Here is a 21,722-nt window from a genome sequence, read left to right as displayed (position 1 = left end):
GCTTGCTTTATTAATGGGGAGGGCTCCAAGAGAGAGGGCAAGGCCCAGATTGCTGGGTCTGGTAGGAGAAAAGGGCTGCGGTCAAGACAACTTTGGCCCCATCAGAAAAAAACTTGAGTCTGGATCCTCCACATTACTCTCTCTCAAATGAGGAGAGCTAGTTAGGATAGAAATGAACAAGATTTCTCCCTCCTTGGAGGCCCACGAGCACCTCAGAAATACCGTGTCCCATTCTGAGTGCAGCATCTTGCCTCCAGAATCAATGCTTTCAGGTTCCCATTTCTCACGGCGAGAACCCAGTCACTTCTTCTTACCATCTGCCCTCTCAGTTATCAAACACTGTATTCTTCCTCCTAAATCCTATTTATATCTGTCCCCTCCTCCAGGTTCCTTTCGTTTCACCTGAGCTACTGTCCCAGCCTCCTCCTTGGAGTATCCTACCTCCAGCCCACACTGGCCCCAGAGGGATGCTTTCTTTTTCCAACATTCAGATCTGATCCTGCCCTCCTCTGCCCAGATCCTTCCGTATCCCACTCCACACTGCCTATAGGTAATACCAAAGCCCCTCAGTCAAGGCCTTTGGGATCTGACCCTGCCTATATCACCACTCTCAGCTCCATTTTACCCTTAGTTCTAAGCTCCCTGACACACGTGGTCAATAAAACACTTCGATAAAGATCAAAGGAATTACTCCTGCCATGAATCTCTGTCCCACAGAAGGTCATCTTGTCGGTTTCTCCAAGACAATCACAACTACATAAACACATGACTGGGAAAAATCAAGGATCATGCAACCCACTTTCTGCATCTACACCCACAAAAGCAATTGGCAAGATATATTGCAAGGGAGGTAAGGGTCCCGCTGGAAGAGGGGGAAGGGCTAACTAGAGCAGGCGCACATCTTTTTAGTGAGGAAAATCCTCCTTTCGATGTCTGCAGTGTCCATCCCAGAATTCTGACCTACACCAATCCCTACCTTGTCGAAGGACGTCTCGCGCCCCCACCCCTCCCCCATCCCACGCTTAAACCCCTTCTAGAAGGCACCAGACAGAACAGCTGTAGAACCTTGGGGTGATACGCTGGTGATGCGGGAAAGAACCCAAGCAGAACTAGAATAGAGCGCTGTGGGATTCCTAGGTCAGTTTTCGGGGCCACCCCCGCCCCCTATCAGCTCTCCTGGGGTACGGCGGACGCCTGGAGGTGGTGGGAAAGCCAGTGGACCCCATGTTTTGGGGTTTAGGAGAGTACTCGGATTCTCTTATCTCCCCTTCGGCTTCCAGAAGCTTGACCCCGACCCCCAAAAGTCGCAGAGAAGATGTGGCTGCCGGCCCGAGCCCCCAGGCTACGCCGCAGCGGGCCATCCCGCTTCGCGGGGCATGCCGGGAGAGAAAGTTCTCGGTCGCGCTGCGAGGACAGCTGATCTGCAGGACCAGACTACAAGTCCCAGAATACATTGCACCCCGCAGCCTCGGGCGGGCCGTGGTTGTCCTTGGCAACAGAGCGGTTCTACCGGTGGAGCCGGGACTAGGAAGCGCTCGGGAGCTGGGGGAGTGACGGAGCGCGACCAGAGAGAGGCAGAGACTCAGGTGGGGCGACGGAGGGGAGAGACAGGAGGAAACCTGACCGGGCCAACGTTCGGAGAGACCCTCCCAATCCCCGGGCAGAGATGCACAGAGTATTCCAGAGCCAGCGGGGGAAAGAGATTGAATCACTGAGAGACGTGGAGGGAGAGAGAGAACCCCAGAGACGAGAGGGATCCACAGAGCCAGAGAGATACATAGAGTGGGTGAGGAAGGGACAAAGATAGAGTTGGGGAGGGGAGAAGGAGAGGGAGAGGGAGAGAGAGCAACTTAAACATTCCGAGAGAGACCCCCAGCGATAGAGGGATTGACAGAGCCAGAGAGTGGGTCAGAGAGAGGGACAGGCGCAGAGAGATACAGAAGGAGGAAGAGGCAAGCACGAAAGGAGAGCGAGATTCGTAGAGACACAGGAAGGGAGAGAGACAGAGACAAAAGCATCTACAAAGACACGGACACGGGGAGGAGGGGAGAGAAATCGAGGGAAATAGAAGAGGACATAGAAAATGAGACAGGGAGAGAGACAGAGATTGACTCTCAGAGAGAAAGACACGGAGGGAGGGAGAGACAGAGATCCACAGAGCCAGAGAGACAAAGAGACAGGGAGAGGAAGAGATTCAGGGAGACAGAAATGCAAGAATTTATGAGATGGGGAGAGACAGAGGGAGACTGATTCACAGTGAGACAGACATGGAGTGAAAGAGAGAGACACACCAGGACCCAGAGGGGGTCACAGGATGAGTGACAGACATAAATGGAGATACACAGCGAAGAAAATAGGAATATAAAAACAGAAATTCTCAGAGATAAGGAAAGGAACCCAGACCCACCCAGAGAGACACAGAGGGCACGAGGACTAGGGAAAGGAACAGAGACCCAGGGAAATGAACACTCCCAGAGGGAGACCTAGAAGTACAAATTCACAGAAGCCTAGAGAGAGAAATCAAGACTCGGGTGGCATCAGAAAAAGTGAGACACCAAGCCTCCCTGCTCAACATTGGACCCCAGCACTAATACAAAGTTTGTACAATGAAACAATGACACAATCAGAGACAGAGATCGGAGAGGAGCTGCAGTGGGCTAACAGGACTCACCGAGGCACCCTAATAGGGGAGGAAGACGGGGCCGGGCGACAGATTGGGGAGGGGGCAGGGCACGGCTCGGAGGATGCCCCCTCCCTTCAGCCAGCCCCCGGCGTGGGTGTGCGCACGTGTGTGTGTGTGTTGGAGGGGAGGGCATTTGTCCCAGGTCTCAAGGAGGGGGACGCCTTTAAGCCGAAACCCCGCCCCTCGGTCGTCATGGCAACGCCTCCCCCCACCCGGGGCTCCCACATTTCAGCAGGTGCCTGAGCTGGAGCTCCCACCACCGCCGCCGCCCGTGCCTCCGGCTCCTCCGGGCCCTTGCCCTCGGCTCTCCGCCGCACTCGCCCGCTCCCCCTGGCGGAGCCGGCGCGCCCCGGGGTGCCGCTCCCTGCCCTGCGCGCTCCGCTCCCGGAGGTGCCTCGCCCCTCTCCTTCCCACCTCGGAATCTCCCGCCGTCTCTTTTGCTCTTACGAGCCTTCGGCTCCTTGCCCTTCCACCTGTTTCCCGAGAAAGGCAGGATCCTGGTCCCTGCTACGTTCCTGGGGCCATGGCAGGCCTGGGCCCCGGCGGAGGCGATTCAGAGGGGGGACCCCGGCCCCTGTTTTGCAGAAAGGGGGCTTTGAGGCAGAAGGTGGTCCACGAAGTCAAGAGCCACAAGTTCACCGCTCGCTTCTTCAAGCAGCCAACCTTCTGCAGCCACTGCACTGACTTCATATGGTGAGGGAAGGGGGCTGGGGCCCTGAGGGATAAGGAGACTAGGGCTAAAGACCCCTGACGCACCAGACCCTACAGTGATGAGGAAAGAGGGGGCTGCAGCCCTGGCTCCTGGCCCTAGGGTAGGAGGGGTCTAGGGGCCTGGGCCTGGACTCCTGGGTCAGAGAGAGGAGGGGCTGGGGCCCTGGACTTCTGAGTCTGAAGGAAGGGGCTGGGGGCCTGGGCTCCTGGGTCTGAGAGAAGAGAGACTGGGGGGCCAGAATTTCTGGGTTCTGGAAAGGAGAGTCAGCTGGGGCTCAGACTCCTGGGTCCTGCAGGAGGAGGATGGGAGGACTCAGGCCTCCTATGACTGGCAGAGGTGAGAGGTCCAGGTACCCTTTTCTGCACTGACCTCAGATCCTTGACTCTTACAGGGGGATTGGAAAACAGGGCCTGCAATGTCAAGGTAAGAGCTGGGGACCTGGACTCCCAGGACCCTCAGGAGGGTGGAGGCTGGGGCCCCACAGCCTAGGCTGCTTGACACACGTGTCTCTGATCCCCAGAGAGGCGCGGGGGAGCCCGGGGCGGGGGGGTGTGGCAGAGACACAACCTGCAGTGGGGAGGGAGCTCTGACGGCGGGGCCAACGCGGAGGTGGTGCTGGGGGCCCCTCCCTCGGCCGGCTCCAGGTGGGGACAGATATTTGGAGAATCTGTTGCCATGGGAACAGTGAGATTTTTGGAAAAGGGGAGCTGAAGGGAGGGGGGGCTGGAGATGCAAAGTCAGAGCCCCCCCCAGGCTGCCGTTGCCATGACAACACCACCGTCCTAGGCAGGGGCCGGCCGGGTGGGGTCACCGATGGGCGGGTGGGGGCCGGGTGGGGCCGGCAGTTATGGGGGCTGGGAGAGGGGGCCGAGTCCTAAAGCACCAGCTGCTACTGCTGAGAACCGAGTGAGTCAGGGAGGGGGGCGGGCCGACAGCGGCGCCCCCAGACTCACTTCTGCCCAAGTTGATGCTCTCCGTTCTGTTGGAGGACCTCTCCCTGTGTTTCCTCTCTTCTAGTTGGCCTGCCTCTCTCCTGGCTTTCTTATCGCTGTCTGTGGGTCTGTGTCAATGGGATCCTGTTTTCTCTCTCTGTCTCCATCTCTTTGTGTCTTTCTCTGTCTTCCTCTGTCTTCCTCTCTCTGTCTTTGCCTCTCTCTCTGTCTCTCTATCTCTGTGTCTCTGTCTCTGTCTCCCTTTGGCTGTGGGTATGCATTGGGCTCTCTGTGTTTTCTCTGTTTCTGTGATTCTCTGCATTTCTGTTTCTTTCTTTGGGTCCACGTTTTGAATTTCTGTCTCCCAGTGTCTCTGTTTCTGTCTCTCTGCATGTCAAGGTCTCTTTGATTTTCTCTGTATTGGACTCTATGGGGATCCTCCTCTCCTGGTATTCTTTCTGTCTGGGTCTCCTCTGTTTCTGATTTACTGTCCATTGGGGTCTCTGTCTGTCTCTGTGTCTCTATGATTCTCACCTTCAGTCTGCAGCTTTGTGGTTCATCGACGATGCCACGAATTTGTGACCTTCGAGTGTCCAGGCGCTGGGAAGGGCCCCCAGACAGACGTGAGTGCCCAGACACCTGGTTTTTCCTCCTCGGGCTGTGCCCCCGCCCTCACCCCCTCGGCGTCCGTCCCAATTTCTCCTGCTATTTTTAAGGCTGGGAGGGGAGGGGGGCTGGAGAGATAGGGAGAGCTAGTCTGGCCCAGATTCCCTGCCCTTGGCCTGGAAAGGGGGAATGAGAGGGGACCAAGACAGGCTGGGGACCCAGGCAGGGGACGAAGAGGAGGCGGGGTGAGGGGACCTCAGCACGGATGTGGGCTGTGATCCAGGAGTCAAGAGGTTTAAAAAATAGAGAGCTGAGGGACAGAGAGAGAGACAGAGAGACAGAGAGAGAAATCGATGCAAACACCGAGATCCTGAGATGAGACAGAGAGGGAACCCAGAGGTGCAGAAAAAAACAGAAACCCAGACAGAGAGATTGGGGCAGAGAGAGTGAGAGCAATGGAACAGAGGCAGTGACACAGGAGGAAGGAAAAGGGGACCCAGAAAGACTGGAAGAGGCAGAGACAGAGAAACTCAGAGAGACAGGGCGGTAGATACCCAGAAAGGGAAACCAGAATAGAAAATGGTAGATAAGGATAACTGCTTAGGAGGTGCTGAGAGAGGGAAGCCCAGAGAGATCCTGTCATACACATGCACACACATGTGCATTTTCAGACATCCTGCCCGTGTGCACGCACACACACACACATATATATGCATACACAGACCCCTGTGTACACACACACACACATATATATGCATACACAGACCCCTGTGTACACACACACACACATATATATGCATACACAGACCCCTGTGTACACACACACACACATATATATGCATACACAGACCCCTGTGTACACACACACACACACACACATATATATGCATATTAGACCCCCGTGTATGCACACACACATGTGCATGTACAGATCCCCCCATGTGCACTCACACAGATACACACAACCGTTCTCTCCCTCCCCCCGCCCCCCAACATCAAGGGCTTACAAGGACTGTCCGCCTTGCACGCCTACCCCTGATCCCTCCTTCGCTTTCTTTCTGGCTGTGGGGCTCGTCTCTCTGAGCCTCAGTTTCCCCCTCTGTATAATGAGGCTCACCGTCCAGTGTTGACCAATAGAACTTTCTGCAACGACGGAAGCGTTCTGTATCTTCGCCATCCAGCTACCAGCCACCGCAGCTAGCTGCCGAGGGACAGAAATTTCAATCCCATTTAATTTGAATTGATTTCAATTTATTTTTTTTATTTAAGTATAGTCGATTTACAATGTTATGCCAGTCTCTTGCTGTACAGCAAAGTAACTCAGTTATACACATATATACATTCTTTTTTAATATTGTTTTCCATTATGGTTTATCACAGGATATTGAATATAGTTCCCTTTGCTATACATTAGGACCTTGTTGTTTATCCACTGATTTCCATTTAAATAGCCACCTGTGGTTAGGGCTAGCATGTGGGACAGCATCAGTCTAGATGCCCCCAGTCTTGTTTTGTTTTGTTTTTTTAATTTATTTAATCAATTTATTTATTTTTGGCTGCGTTGGGTCTTCGTTGCTGCGCGCGGGCTTTCTCTAGTTGCGGCGAGCGGGGGCTACTCTTCGCTGCGGTGCACAGGCTTCTCATTGCGGTGGCTTCTCTTGTTGTGGAGCACGGGCTCTAGGCACACGGGCTTCAGTAGTTGTGGCACGTGGGCTCAGTAGCTGTGGCTCGCGGGCTCTAGAGCGCAGGCTCAGTAGTCGTGGTGCATGGACTTAGTTGCTCCGCGGCATGTGGGATCTTCCTGGACCAGGGCTCAAACCCGAGTCCCCTGCATTGGCAGGCGGATTCTTAACCACTGCGCCACCAGGGAAGCCCGGGAAGCACCCCCACCCCCCACCCCAGGCTTGTTTTGACAGTTCAGGGAAGTCAGGCAGGATAAGAGCCCAGGGTCTGACACAGGGCTGGAGATGGTTTGATGATTAGCAGATGGAGAAAGAGGCAGAATGAGAGAGAGAGAGAGAGAGCACCACGGAAGTCCATGAGGCATTTTGCCAGCTTGTCAGGTCAAGAAAATTGTTTACGTAGAGGATGTGACTTCTGAGAACACATATCAAGCACCACTGTTTCCCAGCACCTATATATGTTATGATTGGCTGCCTCGCCTGCCCGCCTCCACCACCAACAAACGCTACATCTGATTGACCCAGGGCTCATTGCGTGCACTCATCAGGTGTCTTGTATAGAGTATAGGACTGAATCTGCTTAACACCTTATGAGGTTAGGTATTGTTCCTGTCCTCATCTGACCGAGGCTCCTGGGCCAGGACACCTGGGCTTGAATCCCACCTCCACCGCGTATTGGTTCTGTGACCTTCCAAAAGTTTATTTACCTCCCTGCACCTCTGGAGTTCCTTGTCTATAAAATGGGGATGGTTACCATGCCCCCATCTTATAGGACTGTTTTAAGGACTAAATGAGTCAAATACTTGGGACAGCACCTGGTACATAGCAAGACACAAACTATTAATTATTATCATTATAAAATTATTACTATTACTGATGAGGAAACAGAGGACAAGGTCTTTCCTCTGTATCACTCTGGCTTTCTTTTTCTTTGTGAAGCACTAAGCTTTTAATCTTGTTGTCAGCAACACAGATCAAGGGCTTAAGAAATGCTCAGGGCTTGACAAGCATGATTTCATTCAGTCTTCACAAGAACCCTTTCGGGGAGGGCTCATGGCCCCATTTTATGGGGAGGAAACCTGAGTCTCTAAAAAGGGTGGTGTGGGGGGGAGGCCACACAGCTGGGTGGTCGGCAGAGTCAAAAATCTGGACCCTAATCTTTCGAACTGGAGCCCCAGTACTGTCTCCTCTTTAATAGCTACTTTCACCTTGAGAATAATCGCAACAGCTTCTATGTCAGGTACCCTGCTGGGAATTTTCACCCACAGCATCTCATTTCATGCGGCAGGAACACTTTGAGCTAGGGTCAGCTGAAGATCTTTAGAGGTCCAGCACATGCAACTGCTAACACCCTCCCTCCGTCCAAGTATAATTCAAAATAGAATCCCCACTAAACTGCAAAATAAGTAGAAGCCCAAGAATGTCCTGAATTTTCACCCTAGGGATAACTCTTGCAATGCATTCTTAGAAAAAGGCAAATATCAGATTATTTAACACTCAGACATTGCTGAGGGTGGAAGGAGGAATGCTTTTACCGGTGTCTTAAATTCATGCTTAATTGGACTCGACATTTAGCATCACTTCAAGATATACATTGTTTATTTCCACTGGGCAGAGGAGGGCGCTGAGACTCAAAATTGCGCACTTACTTGTCTGAAATCACGCAGCTGGGAAACGGCCCAGCTCTTGATTAAACCCAAGGGTATGTGGGGACTGCAATAAAATCACTAATAATAACCATGGCAGTAATGGCAGCAGTAACACTACTGAGCACATTTAACATGCCAGACACTGCTGTGTTGTTTACACTTAATCTTTCATTTAGGACGCCTGGATCCCTAAAACCGAGAGGTCATATTCTCCATCCCACAGGGGGCTCAGAGTAGGCAGATCATCAGCGGGTAGACATTGACAGAGGCTGACAGTGAATGATCTGAGGTTCATGGTGGCCCACAAGTCCTCGGAGAACAGCTTGTGGAAGGTTGGGGATTAGGGACTATGGGACTTTGGAAGCCTCCACTTCCTTCAGGTTCTTCCCAAATGCCACCTTGTTAGTGAAACCTTCCCTGATCACTCTATTTCACAGTCCCCTTCCCTACTTCATTTTTGTCCAGAGCACCTATTACCATCTGTAATACTATATATTTTACATATCGTGTTTATTTTCTCTCTCCCTCCATTAGAAAGTAAAGTCCACAGGGACAGGAGTTTTCCTTTGTTTTGCTCAGGGCTGGGTCCCGGCACCAGGAGCCGTGCCTGGCACACAGGAGGTGCTCAATAAATATTGTAGAGTGACTGAGTGAGGTGGAGAAGCAGGAAGACTGGGAGAGCAAGGCGGAAGAGAAAGAGTTCAGAGGGATGTTCTTTTAGTGCGCCCTGCAGACCCCTTCTGACCGGCTCCTCCCTGCCCCCAGGATCCCCGGAGCAAGCACAAGTTCCGTCTGCACAGCTACAGCAGCCCCACCTTCTGCGACCACTGTGGCTCCCTCCTTTACGGGCTGGTGCACCAGGGCATGAAGTGCTCCTGTGAGTCTACGCTTGCTGCGCCCGCCAGAACTTGGCGCTTCCGGGGCCCCTGCAAAAGTGCAGTGTCTGGGTTTCCAGTAAATGCTGGGGAATGGAGTCTGGGGTTAAGGGCGGGACCTGAAGTGCTACCCTCAGTTCTGTCCCCCCAGGCTGCGAGATGAACGTGCACCGGCGCTGCGTGCGCAGCGTGCCCTCTCTGTGCGGTGTGGACCACACGGAGCGCCGCGGCCGCCTGCAGCTGGAAATCCGGGCTCCCACTTCGGATGAGATCCACGTCACGGGTGAGACCCCGCCCCCTCGCCTGGCCCCGCCCCTTTACCGGAGCGTGAGGAACCGACTGAATTCACCTGAGCTACCCACCCCGCCCCTCCCCCCGACTCGGAAAGGCCACGCCCCTCGCGAAGGTCGCACGCACACTCCTGACCCCACCTACAAAAACTGAACACCACTCGGCCGCGCCGCTTCTAGCTCGAGGCCCCTTCTCCAGCCACGCCTCTGGCGACTTTCAGCGCCTCTTAAAGGCTGTTCTGGGCATCAAGGTCCTGGGGGTGGAGGGGTGGGGGGTGGGGAATGAGAGAAGAGCTGGTTCCGAAGAAGGTTCGGGTTTACTAGTGGTGATATGGCCAGGGTCCCGACTCCTGGGTCCTAATGGAGCCAGGGGCTTTGGGTTTGATCTCTGGGTCACTGGCTGGGGAAAGGGCTTCATGCCCTGTCTTCTGGGCACTGGAGAAGTAAAAGATCAAAAACACCTGGGTCTTGAGAGAGGCTGCTGAGAGATTGGAATTCTTGATTGCGGGCTGGGGGAAGGCTCGGGGGTTTCTTCCTGGATCTCTAACCCCATCTACCCTCCTTCCCCTCCCCGCTCAGTTGGCGAGGCCCGTAACCTCATCCCAATGGACCCCAATGGTCTGTCTGATCCCTATGTGAAACTGAAGCTCATCCCAGATCCTCGGAATTTGACAAAACAGAAGACCCGGACGGTGAAAGCCACGCTAAACCCTGTGTGGAACGAGACCTTTGTGTTGTGAGCCTCGGGTGCAGGGGAGGCTGTAATGACTGATAGAGAATGATCTGAGGGTCCTGGTGGCCCAGAACACCCCAGAGAGCGGGTGTTAGGATTGGGGGAATCCCAAAAAGGGCAGAAGAAGGTGGTGGGAGAAGAAAATGAAGTGGTTGAAGGAGAGGGATGGAGATACAGAAGGCGAGAGACAGACATCTGTGTTTAATCTCCATCAAAGCTCACCACTTTAGAATGAGACAGGGATCCGAGAGAGAGATAGACCCTAAGACTCAGAAGAAGAGACATAAACCCAAAGAGAGACACAGAAGGAATGGCGATGGGTGGGTGGCAGGGAGGGAAAGAGAAGCCAACTGACAGAAAGACAGACGGACAGATCTGGAGGGAGGAGAGGGGCCCCGTGAAAAGGAGAGGCCTGGAGAGAAAGGCCAGGAGACAGAGATGGGGAAGAGCCAGGCGGGGAGGGAGACTGAGAGAGCTGTCTAGGTTTACTTAGGGCCCAGACAGGGAGAGAGACGCTCTTCGGGAGGACCTGGGGTGGCAAAACACTTTACAGAGCGGGAAACAGGCCCCAGCTCACCGGGTTTGCCTGCTCTTCCCCAGGGTGGAAAGGTAGGCAGCCAAGAGCTGGGCCCCTCACTGCGCCACCCCCTTCCCGCAGCAACCTGAAGCCGGGGGACGTGGAGCGCCGGCTCAGCGTGGAGGTGTGGGACTGGGACCGGACTTCCCGCAACGACTTCATGGGTGCCATGTCCTTTGGCGTCTCGGAGCTGCTCAAGGTTCCCGTGGACGGCTGGTGAGGGCGGGGGCGGGGCTGGGGGCGGGGGCGGGGCTGGGGGCGGGGCCCCGGCATCTGCATCAACTTCCGTGGGTGGTCTCTCTCCTCTAGGGCACTATCTTTTCTACCTCCCTGTGCTTCTTTATCTCTTTCCGCCCCCCACCCCCACCCCCGCTCCTCCTTATCTCACTCGTTCTCTCTCCATCTCTGTCTCTCTGTCTCTTCCCTCCTTCTGATGTCTCTGCCTCTCCCGCGGGTGCCCCCCCTCCCCATCCGTCTCCCCTACTCCTGCCCCGCTCTGGTCTCCGTCTGTCTGTCAGGTACAAGTTACTGAACCAGGAGGAGGGCGAATATTACAATGTGCCAGTGGCTGATGCTGACAACTGCGGCCTCCTCCAGAAGTTTGAGGTACCCAGACCCCGGCTTCCCCTCCAGGAGCCCAGCCCCGTCACCCACAGTTCAGAGCTGGCCTTTCCCGAACTCCATCGCTGCTTGCCCACTGGCCCTGGGACTGAAATTCCCAGAAAAGCCTGGCGTTCTTTCTGCTCTTCTAGGGCACTGCTGGGAATTAGAGTTCCTATCCATCCCCCCTGGTTTGCGGGTCTGGGGACCCCCATCCCCTGCTTTAGGGCAATCTCCTACCTCTCTGGGGGCTCTGACTCTGGCTTTCTTCTCCCCCAGGCCTGTAACTACCCCTTGGAACTGTACGAGGTGAGCAGAGCTGGAGGCCTGGAATGGAGACAGTTTCCTTTCCTGTGGTCTGTATCTGTCCCCCCACCTCTCTCTCCTCCATCATCTGTCTTCATTTCCACACACATGGGTTGAGCACATACTTGGTGGCAGGTCTTGCCCTTGCTGAGTAATCCTAGCTCTCCAGAGCCGAATCTGACCCTCAGGCAACTCCCCAAGGTAGGGACACAGTCACAAATACTCAGATTCCAGGATGATGTGCTAAATTAGAGGTAGCCCAGGGAACAAAGAAGCATAGAGGAGGCACTAACCCCAGCCTGGGACCAGGGGGTTGGGGTGGAGGTGGTCAGGGAGGACTTCCCTAAGGAGGTGACACCTGAATTGCTCCTTGAGTTTTTCTGCCTATTTATCACTGTACCTTTCTCTCCTCCATTGTTTTTTTGACTTACTGAACACCTATTTCCTGAGGTTTTATGTAAACCAAGCCCTATTCTGGGAGTAGAATCAGGCCATTCCCTGGGGAGCTCCTCTTTCAATATAGGAGAAAGTTACAGATAGGGAAGGAATGTGTCTGATCATGGAGATGACCTCAGGCACTAGGGAGTCCTAAGCCTCTGGCAGGACCTGGGTGAGTCAGAGAAAAGTTCGTAGACAGGAAGTGCAGGATTCCCCAGGGAAAGGACAGGGAGATGAGATTTCCAGGCCAAGGAAGGAATAATGCGCTCTCGCTCTCTCTCTCCCATTTATTCTTTCAAAAAACATTTTGTTGAGCCCTCTGTGTGCAAGGCATGGTTCTAATCACTGGGGATATAGCAGAAAACAAGAAGAGAGAGAGAGAGAGAGAGAGACAACCTCCTGCCCTCATGGGGCTTACACTTGGAGGAAGGCATTCAACAAAATAAAGGAGTGAATGATCCTATGTCAGGATGTGTGATTATGGAGAAAAATAAATGCTAAAGAGGATAGGGAGTGCTGTTTTTTGAGATTTTAATAGCAATAAGCAGAGAAGCCTTCACTGAGAAAGTGACCTTTGGGCAAAGACATAAAGGAGATGAAATAGTGAGCCGTGGGGATAGTGGAGAGCCTTCCAGGTGGAGGGAAGATCACGTGCAAAGGCCCTGAGGTGGGCCCAGACCAGCAGTGAGGCTGGAGCAGAGGGAGGGATGAGGGATGAGGGTGGGAAGAAGTAGGAGATGGAGTCAGAGAGGGAAGGGGTGGGGGTGGCCTCGTCATTTATTGGAAGGATTTTGGCTTTTAAACCAAGTGAGATAGGAGGGCATTGGAGGTGGCCTGAGATGATTTCTATTTGGACAAGATGACTGCCTCTGTGTCAAGAACAGATGGTGGAAGGAGGAAGAAGGCTACTGTGAAGGCCCAGAGGGGAGTTGCCAGTGGCTTCGCCCGGGGGACAATGATGGTAAAGGTGTTCAGATTCTGGGTGTGCTCTGAACATAGAACAACAGGATGTGCATTCAGCACTCATCTCCTGAGACCTTCATCCACTCAACACACTCCTGCTGAGACCCAAGTCATGTGCTGGGTGATGGTAGAAAAACAGAAAGCAGGAGGGAGACACAGTCTCTGACTTTAATGGACTTTGATTTCTGGCTCTGCTTTTTAACCTGCTGTGTGACTTCAGGCAAGTTACTTAATGTCTCTGTGCCATCTCCTCTAAAATGGGGGGTGGGGTGGGTGACAAGGGTCTCCTGGAGGATCAATGGCATATAGTAAGCTATCTAAGTGCTAGTTGAATAATAAACCCTCCAGGCTACGGGAAATCAGAGAAAGCTCTTAAGCCAAAGAAGGGGGTGGAAACAACTTTTTTTCTCTCTCCATCTTTCCATCTCTCCCCGTCCCTTTCGTTCTTGGGTGCTGTCTCGCTGAGGGGCACATCCTTATCCCCTTCTGGGGTCTGACTAGCTTCGGATCTCTCCCCTTTCTCACAGAGGGTGCGGATGGGTCCTTCTTCCTCTCCCATCCCCTCCCCATCCCCTAGTCCCACCGACTCCAAGCGCTGTTTCTTCGGGGCAAGCCCTGGACGTCTGCACATCTCTGACTTCAGCTTCCTCATGGTTCTAGGAAAAGGCAGTTTTGGGAAGGTTGGATTCCTGGGGCTCTGGGAGAAGGGGGAGAATGTCTGGGGGTGGGGCTCAGGTTTCTGGTTCTTAGAGATGAAGTACAGGGGGGAGGGAACTAGGCTACTGAGTCCCCAAAGAGAGTTTGATGGGGCCTCTTGAGTTCCTGGAGAGGAGAGGCATAAAGATGTAGATACTTTCTCTGAGGGGGTAGTTGGCAAGGTCAGGGCACCTGGTCCCCTGAGAGGGAGAGGGAGGACCCGGGACTCCGTTTGTTTGTGTCCTTGAAAGGGATGGGTAGGGACCCGCACCTCTGGGTCCCCAAGAAGGACTGGGCCTTTCCCGCCTCTGCCGCTAGGTGATGCTGGCCGAGCGCAGGGGCTCCGACGAGCTCTATGCCATCAAGATCCTGAAGAAAGACGTGATTGTCCAGGATGACGACGTGGACTGCACCCTGGTGGAGAAACGCGTGTTGGCCCTGGGGGGTCGAGGCCCCGGAGGCCGGCCCCACTTTCTCACCCAGCTTCACTCCACTTTCCAGACCCCGGTAAGAAAGGAGGCGGCAGAGGCCGGCTCAGGAGCCCTGCCTCATCTCCACTGGATGGATCAAGCGTTTGCTTTGAGATTCTGAGTTTTTGGCAAGGCGGAAGAACCCTGTGAACTCTGACTGGGTGTGGCCGGCTCCTCAGTGGGCGTGGCCAGAATGCAGGTGCCCTGGAGGGCGTGGCCACAAGGCTAGGCTCCTGCGTGGGAGTGGCCTGAAGCCCCTAGGTCTTGAGTGGGTGTTTTTTGAGTAAGGGCTTCTGGAGTAAAAGAATGCGTGGAGAATGTCTTCTAAGTGAGTGAGTATGCCTACAAGTGGGCTCTGAGTGATGGGGTTGTCACTCTTGGATTCTGAGTTCAGGACTCGTCAGAAACAGGGTGTTTCCCGAAGGCTGTGGCATGGGACAAAGAGTCAGAACTGTCAGGGGTTAGAGAGAGCGTGACTCTACTTCCAAGAGCTCTGAGTGGGCGTAGCCAGCTTCCTGGAGGTTTTGTTTTGTTTTGTTTAAATTTTTATTCATTTATTTATTTATTTTTGGCTGCATTGGGTCTTCATTGCTGCACATGAGCTTTCTCTAGTTGCCGCGAGCGGGGGCTACTCTTCGTTGCGGTGCGCGGGCTTCTCATCGCGGTGGCTTCTCTTGCTGTGGAGCTTGGGCTCTAGGCACACGGGCTTCAGCAGTTGTGGCACACAGGTTTAGTTGCTCCACGGCATGTGGGATCTTCCCGGACCAGAGCTTGAACCCGTGTCCCCTGCACTGGCAGGCTGATTCTTAACCACTGCGCCACCAGGGAAGTCCCCTTCCTGGAGTTTTTAAAAAATTAGTACTGTATCGGGAATTCCCTGGCGGTCCAGTGGTTAGGACTCCATGCTTCCACTGCAGGGGCCCCAGGTTCAATCCCTGGTCGGGGAGCCAAGATCTTGCAAGTGGCACGGCATGGCCAAAAAAATAAAAATAAAATAAATTAAAAATTACTATCATTTGCTAGTGAGGCCCGAACAACTTTGGTTCCTAACAGGTGGCCATGATTGCATATGCATGTAAGTGGATATGGAAAGAGGTTTCAGTATCCCTGGAATTTCAAGCAAATGGTGGGCGTCAATCTTAAATTCCGAGAATGGAGGACCGGAACACCTGACAGTTCGGAGTAACAGGGGATGGGGTGGGTGGAAATTCTGCAGTGGCCGGTTGAGAATCTTCGGGGCCTCCCCGTGGGCACAGACAGTTGCTCTGGATTTCTGATTGGGTGGATCCAGAGCCTTTGTCTCAGGTGGGCAGGAATGGACGTTTCCAACCCCTGGTGGGCGTGTCCTCACCTCTAAGTCCCGTCCACTCCTCCCCAGGATCGCCTGTATTTTGTGATGGAGTACGTCACTGGGGGCGACTTGATGTACCACATTCAGCAGTTGGGCAAGTTTAAGGAGCCCCATGCAGCGTGAGTCTTGGCCAAGAGAGGAGGGTAGAGGGAAGGTGGAAGGGAGTGGGCTCCAGTCTCTGGCCTTCTGACTCCCCACCTCCGCCTCCAGGTTCTACGCAGCAGAAATCGCCATCGGCCTCTTCTTCCTTCACAATCAGGGCATCGTCTATCGGTGAGCAGTCCCAGGCCTTTCAGGGGAGGGAATCAGACCCCCAGAAGAGAAGGAACTTGAACTTAAGGCTCCAGCCCGTTGAACTGTGCCCTTCCCACCCCCAGGGACCTGAAACTGGACAACGTGATGCTGGATGCCGAAGGACACATCAAGATCACTGACTTTGGCATGTGCAAGGAGAACGTCTTCCCCGGGACCACAACTCGCACCTTCTGTGGGACCCCGGACTACATAGCCCCCGAGGTAATCCTACCTCCGCTCCTCTTGGTGCTCTCCAAATTCACGGAGTAGCTGTGGCTGGTCGTCTCGTATTCAGAGTATGGGGACTTGACCCTGGGGTCTTTACACGAGTCGTGGGTGTTCCAGTAGCAAGCAGCGCAGAGAGGCTCGTACGGAGCGTTGTAAGTGGGCGGAGCTGAGTCTCTAAATAGGAAAAGTGGGGGGACCTGTGGGTGAATGTTCTAAAAGAGCAGGACCAGCTCTAGGGATTCTAGGAGAACAGGGCCTGTTACTGGTCTGTTCTAAGAAGGTGGAGATGATTTCCAGTGTACTCTGAGTGGGTGGGCCCCATCCCCCTAGAACATTAGGCATGTGGAGGGTGTCCCCTGAATATTTCAAGTGGGCAGAGTATGCTCTGATTTTGTTAGGGAGGGTGAAGCTAATGATCTGACTGTATGTAAGTAGACTGAGAGCACGTCCTGACTTCTCACTTGATGGAGGAGGTGGGGTTGGTGGTGCCCTCCTTGATCTTTCCTGGCGATTCTATGATAGTGCCCAAGTAACCAATGCCAGTGGTTTCAAAACATAGCTGGTAATCAGAATCACCTGGGGAGATTTTGAAAAATACACACATCTTCCTGCCTCTGACTCTGGCCTATTGTGGCTGGAATTCTTCAGGGCTGGGAACACCTCTCTTTAAACAGTCCCCTAGGGCTTCCCTGGTGGCGCAGTGGTTAAGAATCCGCCTGCCAGGGCTTCCCTGGTGGCGCAGTGGGTAAGAATCTGCCTGCCAATGCAGCGGACACGGGTTTGAGCCCTGGTCCGGGAAGATCCCACATGCCACGGAGCAACTAAGCCCGTGTGCCACAACTACTGAGACTGCGCTCTAGAGCCCGTGTGCCACAACTACTGAAGCCCACACGCCTAGAGCCCGTGCTCTGCAATGGGAGAGGCCACCACAATGAGAAGCCCGCGCACTGCAAGGAAGAGTAGCCCCCACTCGCCACAACCAGAGAAAGCTCGTGCGCAGCAACGAAGACCCAACACAGCCAAAAAAAAAAGAATACGCCTGCCAATGCAGGGGACACGGGTTCGAGCCCTGGTCCGGGAAGGTCCCTCATGCCGCGGAGCAGCTAAGCCCGTGCACCACAACTACTGAGCCTGTGCTCTAGAGCCCGCGAGCCACAACTACTGAGCCACGTGCCACAGCTACTGAAGCCTGTGTGCCTAGAGCCCGTGCTGCACAACGAGAGAAGCCACCACAATGAGAAGCCCGCGCGCCACAACGAAGAGGAGCTCCCGCTCGTCACAACTAGAGAAAGCCCGCGCACAGCAATGAAGACCCAACGCAGCCAAAATTAATTAATTAATTAATTAATTTTATTTAAAAAAAAGAAACAAAAAACAGTCCCCTAGAAGAATCTGACATGTGTCCAGATTTAAGACTCTCTGGTCTCTGAAATTCTGCCCTATGCACCTGATATTGTAAGGAGAGAGTCCAGTTACCTAGATATTCTGGATGGGTGGAACTTGCGACTTGGTCTTTAGATAGTCTTTATATTTGGGACCAAAGGAATGTTCCAAGTAGGTAGAGTTTGTTTCCCAAATTTTCCAGAGGATGGAGCCAAAGTGTTCTGAATGGGAAAAGTTTGTGCTGAAAACATTTAAAGTGGGTAGGGTTCCCAGGCGGTGAAGCCAGAGGGGCCCTAGGTTTCTTGAATCACAAATCATAATCCCTTGCCTTCCTTCCTCCCCTGCTAGATCATTGCCTACCAGCCCTATGGGAAGTCTGTCGACTGGTGGTCCTTTGGGGTCCTGCTGTATGAGATGTTGGCGGGGCAGGTAAGGGAAGGTGGGGAGAGGCTGGTTTGACTAAAAGCAACACGGATGGGGTGCCACCTGTTACGTGGCCATTATCTCAGGAGGAGCAGGTCAGGAAGGGATGTCTGTCTATAGGCTAATGAGGTGTGCTAAGCTGTGGGGAAGGTCAGCCAGATAGGAGAGCGCTCTCCGTGGTCCTGAAGCATTATCTTCCCACAGGCTAGGGGTTCCTCACCTTTCTTGTGTCACGGACCCCCTTCTCAGAACAGTGTTTTTAAATGCATGAAGTAAGATAATAGCATTACAAAAGAAGCCAATCATATTGAAATATGGTTATCAGAATGTTAAAAGTTTAATTGGTAATTTAACCAACTAAATAAATTTAACTTAAATGCGTACGGTTGTCTAAACCTATTAGAATATGGACCTATATGTGATATCCTACTAATGAATTAAGTGGTAATATCTCACAGGAATAGGAAGTAAATAGGAAGGTCTACCAGTAATTTTGAAGTAGAAGTGACTGATTTTTTGAGATATTTGCAACTCTTATGTGCTACGAAAGTATCTGTGATTTCCATCGGTGATGAAGTCACAGTTACGACTAATCGGGTTTGTTTCCTATAATTTCCATGAATGCTGAATTTCAGTTTTAGATTTTAAAGAATAAAGATGCATGTTTTTTTCCCATTCAAATTCATGGCCCCCCACAATGGTGCAAACAGGCTCCCTAGACCTCACATTAAGAATCTTTGCCTGGGTGCTGCTTTTGCTAATCCCAGAAGACTGGAGGCCACTCATCCAACCAGGAGAATGCTTTTACAGCTTTTCCTGCAGTTTTTCTCTCTTCTATTTAAATGACACGTTGCCTAATTAATACCCTGCCAGTTTACATAGCAGAGAAAGAGAGACAGACCCGCAAAGAGGTGCAGAGAGCTGAAGCATCTGAGATAGAAAACAACAGAGTCTGAAAGTGAGAAAGATATAGCTTTTGCGGTTTGGTCAGATTTTTCCCTAGGAATTTGGGGGCCCAGGGGTGGGCTGTGGTCATGGTGGGCAGTGAGGGTGTGGAAGGTGCGGCCAGGTAGTTTGTCAAGTCTCTGACTATCCCCTCTACTTCCTTAGCCCCCTTTTGATGGGGAGGACGAGGAGGAACTGTTCCAGGCCATCATGGAACAAACTGTCACCTACCCCAAGTCGCTTTCCCGGGAAGCTGTGGCCATCTGCAAGGGGGTGAGAGACCTAACTCCAGATTCTCCAGACCCATAAGCCACATGCCCCACTGCTGCTGTCCAGGGCTGCCCACACACTGTCTACGTGCACCTTAGGAAAAGGCTCCCGTTCCTCAAGTTGCTTTACTCCCGTCTGCTGAAAAAATTTATATAATATAGAGATTTTGTTAGAACAATAACATACTGCCCTGCTGCCACCTGCAGTCCAAGGATGGCCTCTACCGTGTCCTCCTGTGCTAGCCCCTCTCCCCAGCTCATGGCAGGAAGTGCTGGAAGGCCAAGGCCCGCCTCTCCAGAACTGGCTGCGTCAGGTGAACCTAACTCCTGCCCCTTTTCTTCCTGCGGGATCTCGGTTGGGCACGTCACCAAAACTCTAGGAAACTCCGTCTCCTCCTCTGGGGTTGTGGAGTTAAGGCAGGAGGAAGAGCCTAGCCTACAGCAGCTGTTCCACAGATGTTAGGACATTTCTGCTTCTAGCTCCCATCTCCATGTCTCTCTGACTATCTCTCTCTGGGCTTCTGTCTCATCCCTCTGCCTCCATCTACGTATCATGGGGCTTTCTGTGTTGCTACCTTTTTTTCTGTGTCCTTCGGGAATCTCTGTCCACCTTCTGCATCTTTGTTCTCCTCTCTCTGGGTCTCTATTACCTTCTCACCCCCTTCACACACACACACACACACACACACACACACACACACACACACACACACACACACACACACACACTGGATCTCTATCCTTCTCTTTCTTGGTCTCTCTCCTCTTCCTTTTCTGGGTCTCTGTCTTCCCCTTTCTCTGAGTCTCCGCCCTCATATGGGGGTCTTCATCCCTCTCTCTGGGCGTTTGTCTCCTGGGTCTCCATCCTCTTCTCCTTCTGGACCTTTGTCTCCCCCACCCCTGCCCCTGCTTGTCTCTTACCTTCTCTGGGTATCTGTCCTCCCTCTGAGTCTCCCCCCTCTCTCTGGATCTCTATTCCCCCTTTTCTCTGGGTCTTCAATCTCCTCTCTCTCCCCCCTTCTCCCTCTCTGACACTTTCCCTCTTTCCCTCTCTCCCTCCGTCCCCAATCTGGGATTCTTTCTGTTTCCCCTTCCTCTCTTTCTGGGTTTCTCCACCCCTCATACCCTCACACCCTAATTTTGCTTCTTTCTTTGTCTCTCCCTGGGTCTCTGGATCTGGGTTTCATCTACCCCATCTCATTTATTCCCCCTCTTCCTCTTTCTCTCTCCCTTTCTTCTTTCCACTCCCTCCCCTCATCTCTGTCCCATTCCCCCCCCCCCCCGCCACCCTCCCCCCCACCCCCATTCTGCTCTTTCTGGATCTCTATGCTTGTCTCTCTGTTCCTCCTTCCTTGTCTTCCTCTCTCTCTGTCGTCCTCTGGGCCTCCCTGTCCGGGACTCTGTCTGTCTGTCCGTCTCTCTCTGTGTTTCCTGCAGTTCCTAACCAAGCACCCAGCAAAGCGCCTGGGCTCGGGGCCAGATGGAGAACCCACCATCCGAGCTCATGGCTTTTTCCGCTGGATCGACTGGGAACGGCTGGAACGATTAGAGATCGCGCCTCCTTTCAGACCCCGCCCGGTCAGTCACCTTCTGGGAACAAAATCTTGGCCCCTAGAGGGTGGAATATCCATGAGCTCCAGTACTTCATGTTTCCCTCCCGGTGTTTCCCACAGTGTGGCCGCAGCGGCGAAAACTTCGACAAGTTCTTCACGCGGGCGGCGCCAGCGTTGACTCCCCCAGACCGTCTAGTTCTGGCCAGCATCGACCAAGCCGAATTCCAAGGCTTCACCTATGTCAACCCGGATTTCGTGCACCCGGATGCCCGCAGCCCCATCAGCCCAGCGCCTGTGCCAGTCATGTAATCTCACCTGCCGCCACTAGGTGTCCCCATGGCTCCCTCCGCCGCGCCAGCCTTACCCCTACCCCACGCGCCCCCCACTTCACCACCCCCTTCCCAGTTCTAGATCTTGCGCCCCAACATTCTGGCCTCTGCCCTCCCCCTCCCTGCCCCGGGTTCCAGATGCCCCTCCCAAGCGTTCCTGGCATTTTAAACTCCATACAATCTCTGGAGTCTTGCCGTGGTCTAGATTCTGCTGCGCTGAGCCCTAGATTCTGACCTGCCTCAGTGTTCTGGAGTGCGCTCCACCAAGTTGCAGAACCACCAACACCATCCCAACTCCAAGGAGTTCTAGACTCCATCTTGGTAGAATCTATGCCTCTTCTTCTTCTTCTTCTTTCTTATTTCTGGGAAATAGTGTCATGGTACGGGCTGTTTCAGACTGGGATTTCAGAACAACCCCCCACCTCCGAGGCCCCACCTACCTCCACTCCATTCCGGAGTAAGTGGGAAGCTGTGCCTCTGTGCTCCAGTGCCCCTCTTCTACACTCTGGGGATTCCTGGGATGTATGGAGGATCCTCTCCCCAGCTGTTCTCAGTCAGCTTTTGTCCTAGACTCCCCACCCTAAACCCACCACTGCATGGCTTCTCCAGTCCTGCTCGGAACCCAACCCCTACCCCAGTGCCTGCCACTCTCGGGGACTCTCCCCACCCCCGATCCTCTGCCTCTCCCACCCTGCCACAGCTGCTGGAGAATAAATTTGGGATGCTGATGCTGAA

At 53.4% G+C, this 21,722-nt stretch overlaps 1 protein-coding gene across 1 annotated transcript; it reads left to right on the top strand.

Annotated features, from left to right (window-relative positions):
- The first annotated feature begins 133 nt into the window (after positions 1-133).
- On the top strand, positions 134-21,722 carry PRKCG (protein kinase C gamma). The gene is made up of 18 exons (XM_082436255.1): positions 134-3,376; positions 3,787-3,818; positions 4,868-4,950; positions 9,030-9,141; positions 9,291-9,422; positions 10,009-10,165; positions 10,821-10,955; positions 11,258-11,345; positions 11,619-11,648; positions 13,574-13,726; positions 14,061-14,249; positions 15,591-15,682; positions 15,774-15,836; positions 15,941-16,079; positions 17,817-17,897; positions 19,002-19,109; positions 20,543-20,683; positions 20,779-21,722. The coding sequence occupies exons 1-18, from the start codon at positions 2,745-2,747 to the stop codon at positions 20,965-20,967; spliced, it is 2,556 nt and encodes an 851-aa protein (XP_082292381.1). The 5' UTR covers positions 134-2,744; the 3' UTR covers positions 20,968-21,722.

Source organism: Balaenoptera physalus (assembly GCF_965194825.1).
Source record: "Balaenoptera physalus genome assembly, chromosome: 19".
NCBI classification, from domain to species: Eukaryota; Metazoa; Chordata; class Mammalia; order Artiodactyla; family Balaenopteridae; genus Balaenoptera; species Balaenoptera physalus.
This window is presented reverse-complemented; position numbering and strand designations above follow the sequence as displayed.